This window comes from Colletotrichum phormii, assembly GCF_030913505.1.
Source record: "Colletotrichum phormii strain CBS 102054 chromosome Unknown BDP81scaffold_38, whole genome shotgun sequence".
NCBI lineage: Eukaryota > Fungi > Ascomycota > Sordariomycetes > Glomerellales > Glomerellaceae > Colletotrichum > Colletotrichum phormii.
In genome coordinates, this window is record NW_026851480.1 from 262,464 (window position 1) to 283,257 (window position 20,794).

Below are 20,794 nucleotides of genomic sequence, written 5' to 3' on the forward strand. Positions count from 1 at the left end.
AACACAAATTACCGTGGCAACAGAACCTTATATACAGCGCTCCTGTCGAGAGAAACTAGAGCTGTAACAAGCACAACCTTCTTCCCCATATCTTCCCCTTCAGCTAGTGCCAGCATGGCTTCGTCAGAATCTGACAGACCACCAAGTTCTACTATCTTATGGACAGAAGGTTGGCCATGTAGACCAGTCCGCGTAATACGTAGCAACGATACTCTGTGGTCTGCAGACTGTCGACCTAAAGCAATAAACGTCTCATCTGTTTCGTCGACAACAATTTTAAGAAGTCGATATTTATCGATGATGTTCAATTTGGGCTCCCTAGCGCTGACACCATCCGCAGAGAAGCCGATCTCAAACATTTGTTTCTCGTGGGCAATAACAATTACCCCCAATTTCTTGTGGAAGTGGGCGATTGTTGTGAAAAGGCTAGAAGTGTTCCCACTGGGCCCCTGTCTATGTTGTCAGCACTTGCATCGTAGAATCAATCGGTCAATGATAGCTGACCTCTGGCGTGAATGTAAAGCTCTCGAATCTAATCTGACCGATAGTTTCGGTCCCTAGTTCAGTGAGTGAAATACGCTTGATTGATACCATATGACTTTGGTCTTTTGGGCGGACAACAATGTGCCCTTCCGATGACGTCTTCATGCATAAATGAACGATATCAGAAACAGGCCATTTGAGAGAAAATCTCTTCTCATCTGTTAGAAACGCAGCGTCGTTTTGAGGTACAAAACTATGAGAAGCGTTACTAATCTTCACTCTCAAGTTTGTAATGATCGTAAGTTGAATGAACGGGTGGCTAACCTCGTCTCTGTGCTCAATAGCGATGGTTGGCTGACACGAGCTCTGACCAAGACGCTCCGAGTATCATCATCTTTATCTTCTGACATCCAGAAGACTATATGTATGTTCCGGTCCTCTAAAAGGACGAGCTTGTGTACCGGGTTCGAAAGACTAATGATACTAGGGGCCTCCTCTAAACTGGGAGTCTCAGCGTGGCCGCCCTGCAGCCGGAAGATGAAACACTAAATAACACGAATGAGCTAAAATGACATAGAATCAAGTTCGTATCACGAGAATGACTGACCTTAGAGTCACTACCTGTTGTAGTCGCGACTAGATAGCGTCTCGATATCATGGCAGCCTTCCAAAAGCCATTGCCGTCTTCGAGCCTGTATCTTCCAATCGGCCTAAGAAAGTTCTTTCTCACATTTTCATTAGAGGCTGAAGTGAGAAGAAAGAGGCAGGAGTCGCTCCAGTAGATGATGGAGCCATCAGGGGATGTGTTGCAGCCCTTGAGGCTAGCAGGCGCTGCAATTTCCAATTTCCATTGCTCAACGCCATCTTGACTTTTCGTCCTTTTTAATCTCCTTCCTAAATTAGCGGTGAAACAGATGAGTTGTTCGACTTGTGTCAGAGACTCACTCTGGCAGCAACGTGAACCTGTCTAGCACGCGCCGCTTCGATTTGGGCTCATCAGCTGATTCTTTTGGAACCGCTGTTCCCTTGTACTTCTCAACCGTTTGCCTCAAGTGGTCTGCTACCATTTTGGCATCGCATCGATCCTTCTGATCCGGTTGAAGCACCCTTTTCTCCAGGAAATCAAGCATGAAGCTCATCGGACCCTTTTCCAGCGAGTTGCGGGAGCTGGCTTTGTCGATAAGCTTGCTATGACATTGTCTTACTGCTGGATTGATCTTGTACCCCAAATAGCCTCTCTTGAAAAACTCTTCTGTATTCCCGTTCTCCTTGCGCCGAGATTTTTGGTACTGCTGTATCCCGTCTGCGCCGTCTTCGAGATATGTGAAAAGAACACTGATTATGCATCCAAGTGACCAAACGTCGCTCTTCTGATTCATGCTTCTTTCCGGCGAGAGAGCCTCGCTAGGAAGATACGTACTGATACCGACACGTCCTTGAGTCCTGGATACCGTATTGGATTGGGCTTGTTTGTTGAACATCCTATTGAAATCGAACTCTCCTTCAGCGACGTGTGGCAGGGTTTGGTTATGAGGCATTTTGACCCTGGACATACCAAAGTCGCTCACTTTCCAAATTCGATCTTTTTCGTGACTTCCTTGGCGTGTGTCTTTGAAAATGAGGACGTTGCTGGGTTTCAGATCCATATGGTAACATACCATCTCCTGCCCGTCGGGTGTCATCATCTGCGTATGGAGAAAACGGAGCCCGTTCGCAAGGCCCAATGCAGACCTAAGGAACCGTATTCTATCCTCGACGTCCAATTTTGGCGAGGGATCCCCAATCATCAAGTAGTTATCCAAGTTGTCGATCGCTAGTTCCATGAAAAGGCTGAATCTCAACGGATCGGTTCTAATCTCAAGGGTACCAATGCTTTTCAGAATGTTATCATGCTTTGATGTGCTTTGGAGGATGAGGTTCATTGTTTTCGCCTCCTCTCTGAAGTCGTCTGCAGATCTGATTTTGTAGTCCTTGCGCGCCAGTACTTTCGGTTGAGAATTTGCATCTCCATCGGTGACGAAATGGCCTTTAGCAACTTCAACTTCGTAAACATCTCCGTATGATCCGGACCCTAGAGGCTTCTCTCGAATGTATGGAAGTCGGCATCTTTCAAGAACCTCTACAACGGTGCCGGTTTCTTCCTTTCCGCAGCGTATGACGACGGTAGAGAAGCACGCTTGAGTGTCGTAGAACATGTCCACTGTATCTGCGTCGGCGTCGAAAATTCGGTTGAGAAAATCTCGGTCCGTCGGTAAGAGGCTTCGCCGAGGAGGCTCCTTGAGCATGCCGGATTCACTACTCATAATTTCTGTCCAAATGTTGCCATAGACGAGGTTCAAGGTGAAAGCCCGCGCGGCTTCAACAGGACACCTCGCAAACAACAAAACTGCGAGGAAGTCGTGAAGTTCTCTATGTTGCACTAGCTTGGAGAAGTCATGTTTATCGATCCTGAAATTCGGCCTTTCGGCCATGTGACCAATGAGAAGGGTGTCGAACAGGCATTCCAGCTGGGTTGCGGTGAGGACTTCTTTTGAGGTTCCGGTGATGGCAAATCGTTGATTGGTGCTGTCACCTCTCATCAACTTCGCGCGTAGTTGGTTGCGAATATCGCGACGGAACGCATCGTAACTTGACATTTCCACCTCCCTCTACCATGTCTCAGTTTTGAAGATCCAAATTCAAAGGATTCGACAGGAGGGGAGCGATGGGGCGATCATGGCATGGTAGGCGAACAATATGCGACCAGACTGCGAGATTGAAGAGGGGAACAAGCAAGGCTCCGAGGTTGAAGAACGTTAAAAGAACGAGGTAAGGGAGGTTCGCTGGTCAGCAAAGGCAGCCAAGCTAAACATTCACTTATTGAATGACGGCTCGTGGGCAGGTGACAGCCATCCATCCTGTCCTACAAGGCACAGTTGGCGGCACAGGCAGGCAAACATTGGGAACTTGGCGTTGTCAGATGAGACCACTTGCCTGAAATGGACTGTCTGATAAGGGAGGCGACATGAGCCGCCACCTCGTTATGATTCGTCAATTCCCAAGCCAAATATACAGTGCAAGTTAAGTATTGCGTTTCTGGGCCAACCAACTATCGTTGTTCCATGGACGCAACTGCACTCGAGATGTCTTGGAAGACTGAATGTCTCGCTTGTTGAGTTGAAGTATGTGGAATCTTGCATTTTTGTATGCTCAGCCTCTTGCTAACATCAAACTCATCGCAAAAGCCACGCCGTCAATTGCAGACAAAAGTAAATAGTGCCCGCCTTTAAGAGCGTATTTGAGCATCCCTGTATTACTACTTACCTCACTTTACGATAGACTACCTCACGTGAGGAAAATGTCTTTGTGAAGCTGAAACGTTTACCAACAACCGGAGCTTCGCTTCTGTCATGTGAGTGGATGTCAGAGAGAGAAGGAAAGAGAGAGAGAGAGAGAGAACAACCCTTCATTAGGGCATACCCCTTTTTGTTGTGTACTTATTTTAAAGCCTTGTTGAAGGCTGTTTGACTTTGAAGGCTACGTCAATATTTAACAATGTTGATTACATCTATTAATTCTGTCCACGTGCAATCGTCGACACAAAAGATGATATGTGTTGATCTCTGTTGCCAGCCCGCCTTTTATTTCTCTTTTGTTGTCTCATCTATCAAATTTAGTAACCCTTCAGGGAACCATTTTTCATCTCAATGTCAGGCCAGTACCAAAGGACGTTTTGTTTTCTGTGATGTTTCTTCATAGTTATTGACTAGAGAGTACCGATTTACTACAATCGCATTACAATTTACCAGCGCAAGAGTTCTTGGCCCAGTAAGATTTAGTCTGTTGCAATATAGCACTGAAGTCAACGCCAGCGTCACAACATCAACATCGTTTGTAGTGTTGCCAGCTTGCAAGTTGAGAGTCAGACACTAAGACTTCGTCGGTGAAGTGACTGAAATCTAGTAGCCTACTAAATTAATCAATGAGTCAAGAGGCTAAAGAATATGAAGTCCGATTGCTCAATTGTTCTCTGGCCCGCCGGCCTGGGCCTTAAGGTCTTGGCAAGATAACACTTCTTGGCGAGCGACATCGCTGGAAGCCCCGGAAGTCGTTCCAAGACTTTTCCACCCCACACTTTGAGGGGCCTCCTCCACACTCAAGATAAACACATTCCTATTCCTGCATAGTTTGAGGACAAGTACCGTGATCATCGTACCGCCAGAGGAAACATCATGACGTCTCTGGTATTGGCGGGCACTGGGGTAGGGTAAATGAGGCCTTGGCGACACTATCGGTGTCGGCTGGAGGCCAAAATGCCCCGACGAGGATAAATAGAATAGCAGGCATGCTTGCACTCTGTGCTGCCCGCCGTCGCTCCCGATTGTCTTGCGTATTCCACCCTCAGAACGCTGTTGGAACCCCGGAGCTTACTCCGTGACAATTAGCCTAACGATGCGCGTTCAAGAGATTGTGGCTATCGGCCTACTACGCGCAAGCCTCGCTGCTGCCCAACTCACCTATGCTAGTAACCAGGTTGAGGTGATCCCGGATAGCGAGGTAGTAGCTGCGAACTTCCCAGAGGTTGAGGATGTAGAACTGCGCTCGCCCGCCTTCGCCAGCCCGGACAGTGTTCCGACTACCTTTGCCAGTGGCACCAGCGGCCCAACAGACCAGGCAACTCTGGGTGAGCGGGGATGAGCTCGATCTGGTGTTCAATTCCAGTAACTAACAGTTCGCAGACTACTTCCTCCAGACCCTCGCCGCGCGCAACGAGTGGATGACCTATCAGAACACAGACTTCCAGTCTGAAGAAGGCCGCTCAATCCCCTACGTCTACCTTTCAACCTCGAAAGGCTTTCCGACAGGAACCAGCCAGAACATCTACGGCAACGCCAGCGCGCCCGCAAAGGTTAGCATCTGGATGCAGGGCGGCGTCCATGGCAATGAACCAGCCGGCGACCAAGCCCTGCTCGCCCTCCTTGGCAGGTTCGACGCCAATGCCACCTGGGCAGCCTCGATCCTCGAGAAGGTCGACATTATAATGTTCCCGAGATATAATCCGGACGGCGTAGCGTACTTTCAGCGGTACTTTGCGACCAGCTTCGATCCCAACCGCGACCACACGAAGCTTGCGCGCCAGCAGACTCGGGATATCAAGCAGCTGATGGTGAGCTTTGCGCCTCATGTCGGTGTCGACTGTCACGAGTATAGTCCTACTACGCCCTTTGGTGCCAACGAGCAGTGGGTAGATGCGCAGGATGGTCAGTTCTCCGCCATGAAGAACGCCAATATCCATCCCGATATCCGGAACATCTCTGAAGCCGTCTTCGCGAACAACATTGCCGCAGCCATGGAAAGACGGGGTCTTCGATGGGGTCCCTATATCGTCGGTCCCTCAGGCACAGACGACCTCGTTCTGGAAGAGACTACCGGCGACGCCAAGATCGGAGACAGTGCCGTCGCCTTGACACAGGCCATCATGTTTCTCACAGAGACGCGGGGCATCGGGCTAGCAGACCAACACTGGCAGCGCCGTGTCGCAACAGGCTTGACCATGGTCGAGACGATTGTCCAGACGGCAGCTGATAGGGCTGAAGAAATCTACTCAACAGTAGAAAACGCGCGCGCCAAGTTCATCGCCAGCACCGACGACATCATCGTGACGGAGTCTGCTCGTCCGACCAACATCACCTGGCAATTCATCGAAGCGACAACGGGAGAACTAGTTGACATCCCCGTCCAATTCCTCAACACCACACCTGTGGTAGCGAACCTGACTCGTTCGAGACCAGAGGCCTACGTCTTTTCGCGCGCGTGGGCTGATGTTGCTGAGCGCCTGCGCGTCACTGGCGTGGAAGTCCAGACGTTGCAGTCTGACTTCCAAGGCGAGGTGGAAGCGTTCAAAATCACGAGTGCCGAAGTGGCGCGTTCAAAGTATGAAGGGATTGCTCGCACGACTGTGACGACTGAGACTGTCGTCAAGGAGGTTCGGATCCCGGCTGGGGGGTTCTGGGTCAGTACTAGGCAGAAGAATGCGGCGCATGCGTTTGTGACGCTTGAACCTGAAGGGATCGACTCTTATGCGACCTTTAATGTTCTGCCGGTGAGCGTTGGGGATGAGTATCAGGTCTACCGTGTCATGGCATAGGCGACGAGATGAGAGGTGTGTCTCACGTACCTTAGTTAGACAAGCTAATTGTAATGAATAACTTTCTACACTCATGTCTTTCAGATTGACTTCTCTTTTCTCAATGGTCAGTCATTCAAGAGTCTCCAGACCGCACGTTAGCGAGATCTCCCTCGTGGATCGCTGCGCTGGCTAGAAGTGAGGTGGTAGCTGTCGATCTGTTATCCTAGGACAAGACGACACAGCCCTTTTCCTAGAAAACAATGTGCCGGAAAGACTAAGGTAACTCATAGAAGCTCGAGAAGTAGACGCTTCTAAAGAGCTGCATCAGTCGGCAGCGCCCCCGCAAGTGCAAGTTAATCAACAGAGTATTCGAGTCCAACAAGCAAAGGGATGCCATCACCACTTCCCAATCGAGTAAGTCGACACCCCATAGAATTGTTGAATAACTTGATGTCTTATATACTGGCCAATAGGAGGCTGTAGATCAGCCCCTGCCCCATTTATTTGGGCATGCCCAGCCACTGAAACATGCCAATATTGCCAACCTCGCCATCACATATGTTATGGAGGTTATTCAGACTACCCTCACCATACCAGACGAAGGCGGATCTTCCTGAAAGGTTTATGACAGGTAGATAAGATCATAGTGATTCGAACGGTTTATTTAACGTTATGATCGGACGTTATTTGGAAAAGATTTGTATTATCACACATCACCCTCATCATTTACCCCTATTACCTTACTGAGCTTCACGATGTCTACTGTTGCTGTTGCCTCCTCCTCCTCCGCCAACGCGTATGCGGTCCTAGGCGCCCCGCGCCTGCGGATCTCTACGCAGATCGAGATGGCCCTCACTGTCCGTATCCCTCCGAATCCCACGATTAACGACCTATATCACATCGTCGTGGGCAGTAAGAGGTACATCCTCGAGCAGCAATGAGCTCGGCTGAAAGGCCGGGGTCGATCCAGCTGGATTCGAGATCATGGCGACTTCCTTGTTGAGGTTATTCAGGGCCAGGCTGGGCCCTCCTTTTGGAGTTGCCGACGATGCGACTTAAAGGGGTCCCCTAGGGTATTTGGCGCTGCTGCCACTACTGCTGCGCAAGAGCACTTAGTTCGGTATGTTATCCTAAGCTTCCTGCTCATATAAAGTCTACTCTAACGAGGCTGAAGTGCCCATCGCATCTGCAAGATCTCAACCCTCTCAGATGAGGATTCTGACGCTGACACCCAACCCTCCTCATCAGACCCATCGACCCCTCCTCCATATAAGAGGGTGCGCCTCAACAACAGTAATATTCCCAAGGCTAAGATCACGACTCTAAGGGATCTCTGCGTTGCCTCCATTGTCTCCGCCGACCTCCCTTTTACCCACTTTGAGAACAACTTCCTCCAACAGATCTTACGGTACCATAGTAACGAGGTCGCCAACGAGGTCCCATGGGGTTATACGTCTATTCGGGACCGTCACCAAGACTTCTGCCGGCGCGGAGAGGGTCTCGTGACGACGGAGCTCCACCTAGCGGTATCGAAAATACACCTGTCATTCGATCTATGGTCGTCGCCCAATATTTACGCCTTTATGGGCGTCACGTGTCACTTCATCGATGCCAACGGCACGTTACGGTCACGCCTCCTAGGCTTCTCTCAACACCATGGAGATCATAGCGGTATTACCCTCTCGGAGACCCTCCTTAACGTCGTCAGTCGATATAAGATCCGGAACCGGATCGGAGTAACATTTCCGACAACGCGACTAATAACGACACTCGCTGGAACAGTACGTATCTCATGATCGAGAGAGCCATCAAGAAGAATGAGATCCAGGCTTTTATACTATCGAATAACGACGACGACGACGTCAAACAGCATATACCGGAAGCGGATCTACTGTCTTCCGACGACTGGAAGGTTCTTGCCGAGATGGAAATGATCCTGGAGCCTTCTTATCGCCAGACGAAGAGGTGTGAGGGCTGGGGGGTTAAGGATGGGCATGGTCGACTGTGGGAGGTCACTATGGGTTTAGAGTACCTCCTTTCGCATCTCGTCGACTGGAAGACCTACTACAACTCCACGATTTCTCCTCTAGTTGACGATCCTTTTGAGGACTCGCAGCCATCTCAAACCCGATCCGGAAGGCCCCGTCGTCGTCGGTATAACCACCAGGCCCTCCCAGATCACGTGCGTGAAGACTGGGCATCTCCAGCCTCACGAGCCGCCTCACGATTCGACTCTCTCGACGAGAAGTGGCAATCCTTCCTCCGTAGTAGTATTGAGCAGTCGTGGCAAAAGCTCTTTTACTACTATGACAAGTTAGGGGAGTCACCACTGTTCTCTGGTGCAATCATTCTCCATCCGTCATATGGGATCTCATACTTACGAGATGTATGGAGTGACGACCACCAAGAGGGATGGGTCGACAAGGCTCAGAAATCCCTCACAGAGTACTATGATAAGTGGTATCGGCAGAACGGCCCGGAAGAGAGTATCTCCGGCCACAGAGGGCAGCGCGGAGGCCTTGCCGTTGACCCCGGGGCTCGAGATGATGACGACAGTCACTTCCGGCAGTGAGTTAATAGCCGGCGCCGGCAGACCCCACCCCGGATGGATGAGCTCGATCTCTACCTCCGTCAACCTCCGGAGGAGACCTCCGAGCCCTTACGGTGGTGGCTGGACCATTCGGATACTTTCCCGACCCTCTCTCGGCTCGCGATCGACATCCTCGCCGTCCCAGCGATGGCGGCCGACTGCGAGAGGACTTTCAGTACTGCTAAGTTAACCCTCACGTCGCAACGGATGAGTATGAAGCCAGAGACTATAGAGATTCTCCAGCTGTCGAAAAACTGGCTCAAGAGGGGGGTTATGCTGCAGAACAACGGCTTTGGACTACTGGGCCTATCGTGAATAGCTTCATATATCTCCCGCTTAGGTAATTGTAGATCACGTGTTTTTATATGGCGATTGATTGAATAACTTGCAAGTTAGCCAACTAATCAAAAACACCAAGAAAAATCTCATCAACAGCAATTATGGGGGTCAAAATTGACTTGATTGCACTTGCGGGGCCGCTGTCAGTCGGAGGATTGCACACCAATTCTCCGCGGCGAATTGCCCAAGTGGGTCATGACTTATCGGCACGAGCTCCGGGTTCCGGTGCGGGGGGACGGATAGAATGCCCCGTTCTGCTCGGTGAGCTTATAAGTGACGGGCAACCCACGAGAATTGATCATGAAGAGTCCAGAGAACCCCCAACCCCTTTCAGGTTTCTAAGTCATTCGAGATGTTTAACAAGCAAAAGTTTCGAAACCCCATCATCCCGGGCTTTGCTCCGAACCCCTCGGTCGTTATGGTCGACGGAACCTTCTTCCTCGTCACCTCATCATTTCATATCTTTCCCGGCCTGCCCATCTACGCTTCTCGTGACTTGCAGAACTGGGATCATACCGGTACGAGATCAGTTGCCCACATTAGGAGAACTAAGGTACTATGGCTAACTTGCTGCGTCAGGAAACGCAATCAACCGCCCCGAGCAACTCACCCTCGCCAACGCAGGCACAAACTCCTTCACCCTGGACACAGGCCACACAATGATCGCAACAGGCGGCCTCTTTGCCGCCACAATCCGTCACCATCGCGGGAGATTCTACATCGTCTGCACCAACTGCGGCTCCTCAAATGGATCCTCGGACCTAGAAAATTTCATCATTCACAGCTCTGACATCTGGAGCGGCGAGTGGAGCGACCCTGTCACCGTGGACTTCCACGGCATTGACCCGAGTCTGTTCTTCGATGACGACGATCGTGTATACTTCCAGGGCTGCTTCGTCATGGACCGCTCAAAGCAGCCGAGTTGCACGATCAAACAGGTTGAAATCGACGTCCATACCGGGAAGCAACTCTGTGAGCAACGAGAGATTTGGGGTGGGTACGCGAGGTACGACACAGAAGGACCGCACGTGTATAAAGTTGATGGGTGGTACTACCTCCTCGTCGCCGAAGGCGGGACCTTTGAGCAACACATGCTCTCCATCGCCAGGTCCAAAGATATCTGGGGACCATATGAGAGTTTTGGGGGGAACCCGATCATGACTGCCGATGGCAAGGACGAGTCCACTCAGAACATCGGTCACGGCGAGCTCTTCCAGGATGAGAGGGGGGCGTGGTGGGCTGCGGTGCTCGGCGTCAGGAGGGATGGTGATGGGTGCGCTGCTATGGGGCGTGAGAGCTTTCTTACGCCTGTTGAGTGGCCTCAGGGAGGGTGGCCGCAGATACTTCAGCCCAAGATGGATTTTGAAAGGGAGTTTGCGGAGGCTTCGCTGTCGTCGGCTGATTCAGCGGCCCGAAATCCGCCCGTTGGCGTCCCGAACGTCTTCATTAAAGATCCCGACGTTTCCAAGTATCGGCCCTCGGAGGATGATGAACGCCAGGTCACACTCTTGCCGAGCCGGTCGGGATTTTCAAGTCCTACTGGAACCTGCACCTTTCTCAGCAGAAGGCAAAGGTCTCTGACTGGCTGGGCCATTGCCTGCCTTGAGCTGAACGACGATGTGAAATCAGCGAAGGGGCTTCAAGCAGGTTTGGTAATATACAGAGACAGCGTCCGCCACGTCTCGATCGCATACGACTCCGATGCTAAAGCTGTCGTCTGTCACGCCTTCAATTCTGCGACTGGCCTTAATAACGTCTTCCCAAAATCCCTTCTACTAGGGAACGAGACACGGAAGATAAGCTTCAAGATCCAAGCCTCAGAGACTGAGTGGAAGTTCTATGCTGTACCGCATGAAGAGGATGTTGATGTGTCCGGAGTGCAGAGTTCTGACCTTGTTGGCTACACATGGGAAGAGCTGGGGACTGTTGCAGTCAAAGATCTTGATGCTCGGGACTTCACCGGTCCTATCTTGGGAATCTTTGCCCAGACTTCATTCGAGGAGACGGAAAATGTACCGATTACTTTTTGTAATTTTTTAGTAGACGAGGAGACGACGAAGAGATGATGATTTGAATCTGTAGTCGATATTAAGCCATCGAGAGAACTGCCCTAAGCCGGTTGCCGTAGCCTAGGACCAACCAAAATAACTATCTCCGTGACTTACACGGAGATGGGCTATAGCGGGGTGGAAAGTGTTGACAGATATGAAAGAGCTTAGATCTGGAAAATGGAAAGGGAAAATGGAAAGGGAAAATGGAAAGGGGGCAAGGCAGGCCATAGATTCGATCAGAACTGATAGAAAAGGAGTCAACTATGACAAGGCAACGTGCAAACCAGAGTCTAGAGCACTTCCCACGTCCACAAAACAACCAAAAGGTCATCCAGCAAAAGATTTTGACCAGCATGGGGGTCGAACCCACAATCTCCTGATTCCACGGTGTATCGTAGTCAGACGCCTTGCCATTGGGCCAACCGGCCAGACGATTCAGAACATCTCAGATGCTCGTCTGTGTCCGAGAAGGCCGGCGTTGCGATTCAAGTTGCGTTGCAGAGTCGGCGGGTGGTTGACAGCTTGAGCTTGCTGTGACGGGCAGATGGGGGGTCTGTGATGTTTTCGCGCACGGCCAATGACGACCTCCCAATTTGGAGTCAATGTGAAAAAATTTGCTAGCTGCTTTATTCGGCGGAATTTTGGAGGGGGGCCGAGGGGCGGGTTAAATGCCTCAGCCCCTCCCGATGTCGGCAGGGTATTTGGGATTGGGGTTCCGAATTTCCTCGGCCCCGCTGGTAGTTTGTCAGGTTTAGGGGTGGGGTTGTGATGATGACATTGGAATTTGATCAAAGTGTGGTTGAGTGCAGACACAATGTGGTCACCGTTCCAATTGACTTCTTGTCTTGCTTGGGTGAAACGAATTGCACTGTTGAGTCTTTGGATCCGCCTGCTAGAAATCGGCATTGGAGACTGGAAAAATAACAGAAGCTTTGTAGTGTACGAGCAAGTCTCGAAGATTGTGGTCTTGTGTGCGATCTATTGTTTTCAGGTGCAAATCGAAGTTCTATCGATAATTCCATGGAGACTCAATGTCTCATCTTTTTGTGATGTAAACCCCTCCTTTGGGTTCATTTTCCGCCTAAAGCACATAGAAACCTGCATCTAGTATCCACGGAAGATGAGGTCCTCTCTCTTGGGGCCAGTGCCGATCCAGACGACCTTGACACCGACAAACTTCTCAATGAACTCAACGTACGCGCGAGCCTGCTTGGGCAGGTCGTAGTACGTCTTGGCGCCCGTCGTGGGCGTGTTCCAGCCCTCGAGCTCCTCGTACACGACCTCGGCGTCGTCAAGGGCCCTGATGTTAGCAGGGAAGGAGGCGAAGTCCTCGCCAGTGTGCTTGTTCTTGTAGCCGACAGCGACCTTGATGGTGGGGAAGGTATCGAGGATGTCGAGCTTGGTGACGTTGAGAGCGGTGTAGTGGTTCAGGTCGTTCGAGTACTTGATAACAACCAGGTCGAGCCAGCCGCAGCGGCGAGAGCGACCGGTGGAGACGCCGATTTCGTGGCCAATCTTTTGGAGCTTCTCACCCGTCTCGTTGAGGAGTTCCGTGGGGAAACCACCGCCACCGACGCGGGTGGTGTAGGACTTGACGACACCGACGACGTTGTTGATCTTTCTAGGGTTGAGACCGAGCTAGTGATGTGTCAGGGCATGAGTCCGTTGATTTGGGGATCATCTCAACTTACACCAGTGAAGACACCGCCGAGGCCAGTGTTTGATGATGTGACGTAGGGGTAAGTACCGAAGTCTGTCAAGATCAGCAATGCGTACATAAATCTCCCATCCTGTTCACGTACTCAAGTCAAGCATGACAGCCTGGGCACCCTCGACGAGGATCTTGTTGCCGTTCTTCTGGGCGTCGGCAATGATGGGAACGGCATCGACAACAAACGTCTGCCAAGGCGTGTTAGTCACCAGCACTACATCTTGTCATTGCAAAAGAAACCTACGCGAAGGTCCTCCCTGTACTGCTTGAAGCGCTTGATCTCGTCCTCAACATCGTAGACGAGAAGATCACCGAAGCGCTTCTTGAAGCCCTGAGCGAGCTGGCGAAGCTTGTGCTCAAAGAGCTCCTCGTCGAACATCTCGCTGATGGTGATACCGTTGCGGGCGGCCATGGTACTGTAGGTCGGGCCGATACCACGCTTGGTGGTGCCGATGCTGTTGCCACCCAGCTCCTGCTCCTCCAATCCATCCACCTGGATGTGGCAGTCGGTGATGATGTGACAGCGGTCGGACACCAGGAGGCGGTCGCGGATGTTCTTCAGGCCCTTGGCCTCGAGGTCGGCCATCTCCTTGAAGAAGGTCGGAACGTGGACGACGGCGCCGGATCCGATGAGACTGATGCACTTTTGGTGCAGGAGACCAGAGGGGAGAAGGTCTGTCGAGAATAGTCGTCAGCATGACGGGGGTTAAGAGGAGCTTTGCGATGAGATGAAGGCTTACGGAAGTCGTAGCTGACGCCATCGACGATGACAGTGTGACCAGCTGTTGGTGGTCGGGTTAGAAACTACGTCGCGATGGGTTCAGGAGTTGGAGTGACTCCTACCATTGTGTCCGCCCTAGGGCCATCAGCATGCCATTGATTATCCAAAAGGTACAAAAACCCCAACCTGAGCTCTGGCGCAAATCTGCGCGTCTTGTCCAAGGCTACATCGTGAAGGTCAGAAGAGGAACCCGACGGCGAAGTTGAGGGCATGGGGGATGGCTTACACATCGACCAGCTTTCCCTTGCCCTCGTCACTATTGGTGCGCGATATGTTAGTCCATGTTTCTGCGAAAGGTCGTCAATGGCACAGCAGAGATGAATGTTTGTCGTTATGTCGCGATCCATCGAGAGCATACGCATACACGACTGATACGTGTACACCCTGGAGGTTCCTTTCTGTCATAGATTGCTCTGCTGGCCGGAGATTGACAGGTGTGATAAGTGCGCAATGGCTCAGGATAGACAAAGGAGAGAGAGAGAGAAGTGGGAGATGGTGAGAAGGCGTATGGGTGTGTAGAGCAAAAGATAGAGCAATTTTGGGCCGCGAGAATGTTGACAGCTTACCCCCACTGGGCGCCGAGAACGATATCAATCGTAGCCATGGCGTCCGGTATGGATTGAAATGGTGCGAGAGAGAGAGAGAATGTGTGTATAGCAACAAGCAACTTGTTTAGCGAATTGTCCAAAGTATGGGTTGCTGCGATCGCAACGTCGGTCTGCGATAACTTCACAAAAACAGTCAGAAGGGGAAGACGCGGGGTTTGAAAATTGGCCATGGAGGGGCAGGTTTTGCTTTGGCGGGGTTCCAGGTCTGCGGGCCAACGTGACGCTGGATCCACTTGCAGACTCCTGCCGCTGCAGTTGCGAGTGACTCTTCGCGCAATGTGCCTTCCATTTGGTCAATTGCTACCTATTGTGTGCTGCAAACGATTGCGTTATCGGCCGCTTGTCGGAAGTCGGAGAGTACGTACCGCGGCAATGCCACACCAATCGCCGGCTCGACGGGACGGAATCGTCCGGAGATGAAGAATCAGGCAACACCGGACGATACTCCGTCATGTGGCTGGAGTCCTGCCAGCCACAGCATGGTGAGCCACATGATTCTGAGCCACATTCAGCCACGGCGTCTGGTCAAGCCACATTTCAAGCCGTCGCCGAGGATGACCAGGTTCTTCGCACCGAAATTCCTCTTTACACATCTTTTGCTTGCTGAATCTAAGTAACTAGCTAGTAAAGTTGCTCGTTAAGAAAGGAATCATTCAGAATGATTCATGATAGACGATTCAAGGGTCTTTGCTAGGCCAAGTGGGACAATTATCGATGATAAAATTCTCACCAACTCAAACAACACAGGAGTTGAAGGCCGAGGGTTCGTTTTCCACCCAAACGAGGTCCAAGTTCGTGCCTTTCCGCTACACCTTGCACTTCCATTCATCCACGTGCTATCGTCCGAATCAGAGCAAATCGGCCGAGCCTACTGGACCTCGTCGCATCAAGCTCATGAACCCGGTGCACATCGTTACCCCTGCCGACTCTCCGCTTTACTGGCATGTTCGTCGCCGAAGGCCGAAGTAGCCGTATTTTCCCCAGTTGCCAAAACTTCGAGCTGCTTGAAGACCACCCCATCAATTCATCGACGTAAAGCACGATAGAAGTCGTCCAATACTGAGGGCGAGACGATAATCAGGCACTGATTTAGTCTTGGCCAAATTAACAGCTCATGAACCAGAGTAACTTCAACCTACAAACAGTTTGCGTCATGTTGGAGTGAGCAAGAACACGCCCAAGAGACCACACTGAGGGCCCTTCACATGCCCTTCCGGACTCATCCTCGGGCTGGGCAAAAGTTCCATACCTACTACCATGGACCAACATCATCAATATGACCAACAAGATGGAAAAGCGCTCACTCATCGGAACATTTACCGAGCAAGGGCAGGAGAACCCATGAAGAACTGGGACTAGCTTGATGTAACTGGAGCACACCAGAGCCACGGCTGAAAACTCGCCCACTAGGCCTACCGAGAACGCCGACGCCATCCAATCTTATCTGATGGATCAGATAACTTTCTTCCTCCCCTACCCCATGCTTCCCCTCCAACCTTTATCAATCTCTTCACTCCCACCAACCAATTAACACTCTCATCAACGGCGAAGCTAGCGTCCCCCTCTCCACCTCGCCGTCAAAAAGACCCTGGACACGACCCGAATGTAGCGAGAGAGCTCTAACTGAGCATCCTCATATGGCATGGCTACAATGCCTAGCTGTACACCCTTTGTCGAGTTGGCCGGACCATCTAATCGACCCTGGCTTTGAATGCACCATCGGATCACTTAACACGAACGCCCTATTCTAATAACGTTGGTGATGGAGTGAGGGAGGGTCTATTTGCCTCGCGTGCGGACGCCACATGCAGAAGCCCGACTCTCATATTCCCCAGGAACATGGCCAGCCCTTCGAGGCACTACATGCATGGACTTGGAAGGTCCTTAACGTGCTTATACATATATAATTTGCCTGTACCTCCGCCATGAGCTAGACTTACTTGGCGTCTTGTTCTTTTTCAGCGCGTTTTAAATCGTCTAATTCTTGCCTGTGAACTGGTTCATATCACAAAAAATTCTGCCTCTCGCATTGTTTGATACACCAAAAGTTCCTTGACCACAGCCTTCAAGATGAAATACTCCTACGTCCCCCTCGCCACTGCCGGCCTCGCTGCAGCCCAACAAAAGTTCACCGACGTCGTCCCAAAGTGCTCCATCGAGTGCCTCACCAAGGCCGTAAAGGACGGCACAAAATGTAGCAGCATCGACGACTCTGCCTGCATCTGTGAGGCGGACAACTACCGCAGCATCTACACCGTCGGCGTCAACTGCGTCCTCCAAGCCTGCGGCTCTGACGTTGCTATTGGTACGTCGACTTGACTCTAGTCTTTGCAACTCTCCCATCTACATCACGTCTTCACTCATCCACGCGAGAATCTCGACACCTTGACTAACACATCCCCTCAAAAACAGGTCAGCTCCTCCCCGCCGCTGGCAAGTTCTGCCGCGAGGTCACAGGCGGCGCTTCCGCCCCTCCCGTCGATTCTGCCTCTGCTTCCGCCTCCGCCGTCGTCTCTTCCGCCATTGCCTCTCTATCATCTGCTGCCGCTTCTGCGTCTACTGCGGCTTCCAACGCGACTGCCTCCATCTCGACTACCGCCACACCGACTGCTGGCGGTAGCGGCACAGCTACCACGGCTACTACTGCTTCCCAGGCTGGTGCTGCTCCTTCCTTGGCTTCTATGGGTGCCCTTGGCGTGCTTGCCCTCGGGGGTCTTGCTGCTTTCTAGAATAATCTGCTCTGGGAGAAGCGTGGCCGATGGAGTAATGCAGGAGAAGAGGTAGCGAGTAATGATTGTAACCGAGCCAGCTTTGCGACAGATCAGTCTGCGAGGCACCTGGTAAATGACACACTTCCTATCTGGCGATGATGTGATCTCCTCGGAATGATTGGGGGACAATCTCCTGTATTAGGAAAATCATACTTTGTTCTTGTCTACTGTAATATTTAAACATCATGCTTGGGTCTCGCCGGGCTCGGAGCCTCGTGTTGATACTCTCTTGGCCGCGACCAAAAATTCAAGCGACCCTCCAATATTGTCATGCAATGTCCACCCTTCATCTTCTACGCCTACGAAATCCACATTGTTTCGTACGTCTTGCTCATAAAACTTGAGCTCCACTCCCAACTCCTCGAGCTTTGTTGTCACTACGAGCTCCTCGGAGCTCAGTTCCACCGCGTTGACTTTGTCGATGTCGGATTGGAAGCCCAATTCGACCGTGAGTAAGGGTAGAGCAGGGGCCACCTCGAGAGGGTACAATTACACCTCGACGGTCCACGCAACCTCCGGTTGAAATCTCCCTTCTACTCCTTACGCAGAATCAACCAATACAGAGATATTGATACTTCGTCACCCCCAGGACCATACGGTTCGAACCAATACCCTGTGATAGGGATACCAACAGTCGATGATATGTAATGAACGAAGGTGAGGAAGATCTCCGCTCATGATACGTTCGATCAGCCTTTGAAGACCTACGATGAAGAACCAGTCCCGGCAGCCTGAAAGAGACAGGCATCGTAAGGTGGTCGGCAGCGACGATGCCAGTCTGGCGCTCTCTCGTGAGGTCGCGTCCCAGCGGTGGTCGAAACTGCTCACTCGGACAGTCGATTCTCAAAACTTCGAGCGACTCACAGCGGCCAAGATTTCTCCAAATCCCTTTGGTATTAATATTTTGCATAGCATAAGATGGCCAGTCTTCTTCCCAGTACTTAAGGCAGCTGACCCCAAGGCGTAGTCGTTTGAGGACAAGCGCTAGCGTGAACAGAGGCCACTTGTCGAGGTAGTCATCAACCGTGTGAAGGTGTTTAACGTGCTGAATCTCTTCAATGCCGCCGCAGTGCCTCGACAGGGAGCTGAAGGCGATGTTATATAAGTCGAAAATACTATCAGCAGGAGAAAGGATCGAATTGTCGAATCTCTCTCGATAAATAGCCCCACCATACTGAGGAAAGTGGGGTGATCTCTCGCAGATGAGCATCGTGGGAATGCCCATATCACGACGAATTGTCAAGAAGGTCAATTTTTCCTTGAGTTGACGGGCAATTGGTAGATATGATTGCGTGTAGATGAATACCCCTTCCAAATTTGATGCTTGCAGGAGTAACAGTCGTGCCCACGAGCCCGGCCCTAGGCGGCAAACTTCGTCGGACCATTCCAGAGATCTGTTTACCGACGAAGTCAGATCAAAGCAGATAGAATAGGCGAGGTCTGAAAATTTCCTCCTATTTTATCTAGACTATGTAAAGGAAAACCAATCGATGGGCATAAATTTCTTCTCTTCTCTCAACGAAATTGCTTTTATGTGCTTGGCCAGATCTGGACGTTCGAACAGAGTGTGCACCAGCAAAGGCGCTCCTAGACGAGGAACGCAAAAATGGTAGAACGGAGTCGCAATATCTCGCCAATGAGTGTCAACGAGACAGAGATTGAAAAGGTCTGCGCTATTGGTATGGCTGGGTCGGTCTGGACTGGCGACATGGAAGCGGCCTGTGCAGTGCTCACAGAGATTCGAGGCTATCAAGTCGTGGATCTCGTTTGGTAGACTGATGATTCTTGCCGAAGGAGGTTTCTTGTCCACTGCGAAAGAGACTTTATCTGATGCTTCGCCAGCTGCCGGACTTAAGGGTAGAAGAGTGCTAGAAGTCGGTTCATGCCCCATGCTTGATACGGAGATGTCGTGTAATTGCTGCAAATTTGGTGTGGCCGGGGCAGGGAGGGTTCGGGGGGTGAAGACTTCTGGTCGCTGGCGGACTTGGATTTTCATAGCTAAGCGCTCCTTCCAAGCAAGGTAGACATGAGTTTCAATTGAAAAGGAAGGAGCGTTAGCTTTTTTTCAGTTGGGCGTAATCGCAAGCTGAACGCCACGACCAGGGACACCTCCCGGGTTCCTAGTGCTTTGGTCGAAGGTTACGTAGAGCCACGCTTTTGGCACCTTTCATACCTTTGAAAGACACCTTCTATGTCAGACACCCGTAAATACAGCCCACTTATAACATAAAGAGCCATGGGCTAACAGCATACAGAGTCCGCCCGCACAGCGCCATAGTGCGGCTCCCGAAGGGCCTCGGGGTTCGAAGGGGCTTGCCTCTGGTATTGGCGGAAGAGGATAAGTATGGGCTTTATATCTGTATGGATGGGCAGTATATAAGGCAAGATGAGATACGTACGGGCAGCGGACTTCGCTTTGCGGCTTCTCTGGGAGAACCCCTTTAGCATCCAACGTGACATATAAGGATAAAGTAGGTAGATGTATGTCTGCCGCAAGGGCGGCTGCGCCCTTGCCGCCATAGCGTTAAATAGAACAACAACAAATGTCTGGGAGAAGTAGAAGTAAACACTCCTTAAGTTATGGGCCGGTAGGAGAGCGAGTCACTATATACATGACAACAGCCTAAGTTATGAGAGTTACCAAAGTTAGAAAACTTCGGCAGCTATGATGAAAAAGATTACGGCCTCATAAGCTCACTCGAAATTGACTTTGGGACCTTCATGTGTTATGCAACTTGGAAATAGGTGGTCTTAGATGGCGTAGTTGAGCAGATGCATAGAGATCTGCCCATTTTAAAATCCTGGTGACCTCAAGGTAGGTAGTTGCACCTTGAACTTTGACATTCTTACTTCATCAACTATCTTCCAGGAAGGTTTGTTCCGCTGCCCTGGTCATGAAACGTGTACTGCTTGACCACCTTGTTGAATGGTAATCGACTTACTATGGCGGCGTGCCTGCTTGATACCTCAGACCTGTCCATACACTTGTGAGATAATTGAGGGTTCAAACCTATTCTTGCACTAGCAACGTGAGTAGAGCCACTATTCTGCAATTAGCCTCAACTGTCTCTAAGATCAAGTAGGGCACAGAGATTCTCAACACTTTCCCCTAAAATACATGTAGTGACACTCTCTTAGAGCGCTCTCCACGACCTGGGTACACGAATAAAGTGATCACTCAGTATCATTCGAAACATCTGAGCCTAGAAGACTGCTCATAGTGCAAGATCAACGGACACCCATCTATGAACACAGTGATGCAGCAGTGTAGCAACACAGAACTAACCACGTGAGCTACAATGATTGGCGCCTCATATTCTGATCATCGAACTTTGAACCGCGCGCTGTTGA

At 51.0% G+C, this 20,794-nt stretch overlaps 6 protein-coding genes and 1 non-coding gene across 7 annotated transcripts; 3 read left to right on the forward strand and 4 right to left on the reverse strand.

Moving 5' to 3' along the window:
- Positions 1 to 8: 8 nt before the first annotated feature.
- On the reverse strand, positions 9 to 3,119 carry BDP81DRAFT_455605 (kinase-like domain-containing protein; the record flags this gene model as incomplete). Its single annotated transcript, XM_060593078.1, has 5 exons — positions 9 to 449; positions 505 to 736; positions 808 to 1,028; positions 1,091 to 1,352; positions 1,429 to 3,119. 5 exons carry the CDS (start codon positions 3,117 to 3,119, stop codon positions 9 to 11), a joined length of 2,847 nt encoding a protein of 948 aa, XP_060438202.1.
- A 1,795-nt stretch (positions 3,120 to 4,914) lies between these two features.
- Positions 4,915 to 6,655, forward strand: BDP81DRAFT_476574 (carboxypeptidase; the record flags this gene model as incomplete). The annotated part of the gene is made up of 2 exons (XM_060594777.1): positions 4,915 to 5,146; positions 5,202 to 6,655. The coding sequence occupies 2 exons, from the start codon at positions 4,915 to 4,917 to the stop codon at positions 6,608 to 6,610; spliced, it is 1,641 nt and encodes a 546-aa protein (XP_060438203.1). The 3' UTR covers positions 6,611 to 6,655.
- A 3,218-nt stretch (positions 6,656 to 9,873) lies between these two features.
- BDP81DRAFT_400547 (glycosyl hydrolase) lies at positions 9,874 to 11,587 on the forward strand (the record flags this gene model as incomplete). Its single annotated transcript, XM_060588705.1, has 2 exons — positions 9,874 to 10,039; positions 10,101 to 11,587. The coding sequence occupies 2 exons, from the start codon at positions 9,874 to 9,876 to the stop codon at positions 11,585 to 11,587; spliced, it is 1,653 nt and encodes a 550-aa protein (XP_060438204.1).
- Positions 11,588 to 11,917: 330 nt separating this feature from the next.
- BDP81DRAFT_t370 lies at positions 11,918 to 12,000 on the reverse strand. Its single transcript has one exon. It is a non-coding gene; the product is annotated as a tRNA-Arg (tRNA).
- Positions 12,001 to 12,316: 316 nt separating this feature from the next.
- Positions 12,317 to 14,847, reverse strand: BDP81DRAFT_442081 (adenylosuccinate synthetase). Its single transcript, XM_060591648.1, has 9 exons — positions 14,631 to 14,847; positions 14,291 to 14,320; positions 14,191 to 14,227; positions 14,127 to 14,139; positions 14,024 to 14,065; positions 13,528 to 13,958; positions 13,375 to 13,471; positions 13,264 to 13,325; positions 12,317 to 13,210 (listed from the first exon to the last, which is right to left on the reverse strand). The coding sequence occupies exons 1-9, from the start codon at positions 14,840 to 14,842 to the stop codon at positions 12,677 to 12,679; spliced, it is 1,458 nt and encodes a 485-aa protein (XP_060438205.1). The 5' UTR covers positions 14,843 to 14,847; the 3' UTR covers positions 12,317 to 12,676.
- A 1,817-nt stretch (positions 14,848 to 16,664) lies between these two features.
- Positions 16,665 to 17,401, forward strand: BDP81DRAFT_411565 (uncharacterized protein; the record flags this gene model as incomplete). The annotated part of the gene is made up of 2 exons (XM_060589165.1): positions 16,665 to 16,977; positions 17,085 to 17,401. Exons 1-2 carry the CDS (start codon positions 16,743 to 16,745, stop codon positions 17,399 to 17,401), a joined length of 552 nt encoding a protein of 183 aa, XP_060438206.1. The 5' UTR covers positions 16,665 to 16,742.
- A 575-nt stretch (positions 17,402 to 17,976) lies between these two features.
- On the reverse strand, positions 17,977 to 19,903 carry BDP81DRAFT_508567 (uncharacterized protein; the record flags this gene model as incomplete). The annotated part of the gene is made up of 6 exons (XM_060595703.1): positions 17,977 to 18,056; positions 18,152 to 18,883; positions 19,178 to 19,426; positions 19,617 to 19,632; positions 19,697 to 19,800; positions 19,843 to 19,903. The coding sequence occupies 6 exons, from the start codon at positions 19,901 to 19,903 to the stop codon at positions 17,977 to 17,979; spliced, it is 1,242 nt and encodes a 413-aa protein (XP_060438207.1).
- Between the last annotated feature and the right edge of the window lie 891 nt (positions 19,904 to 20,794).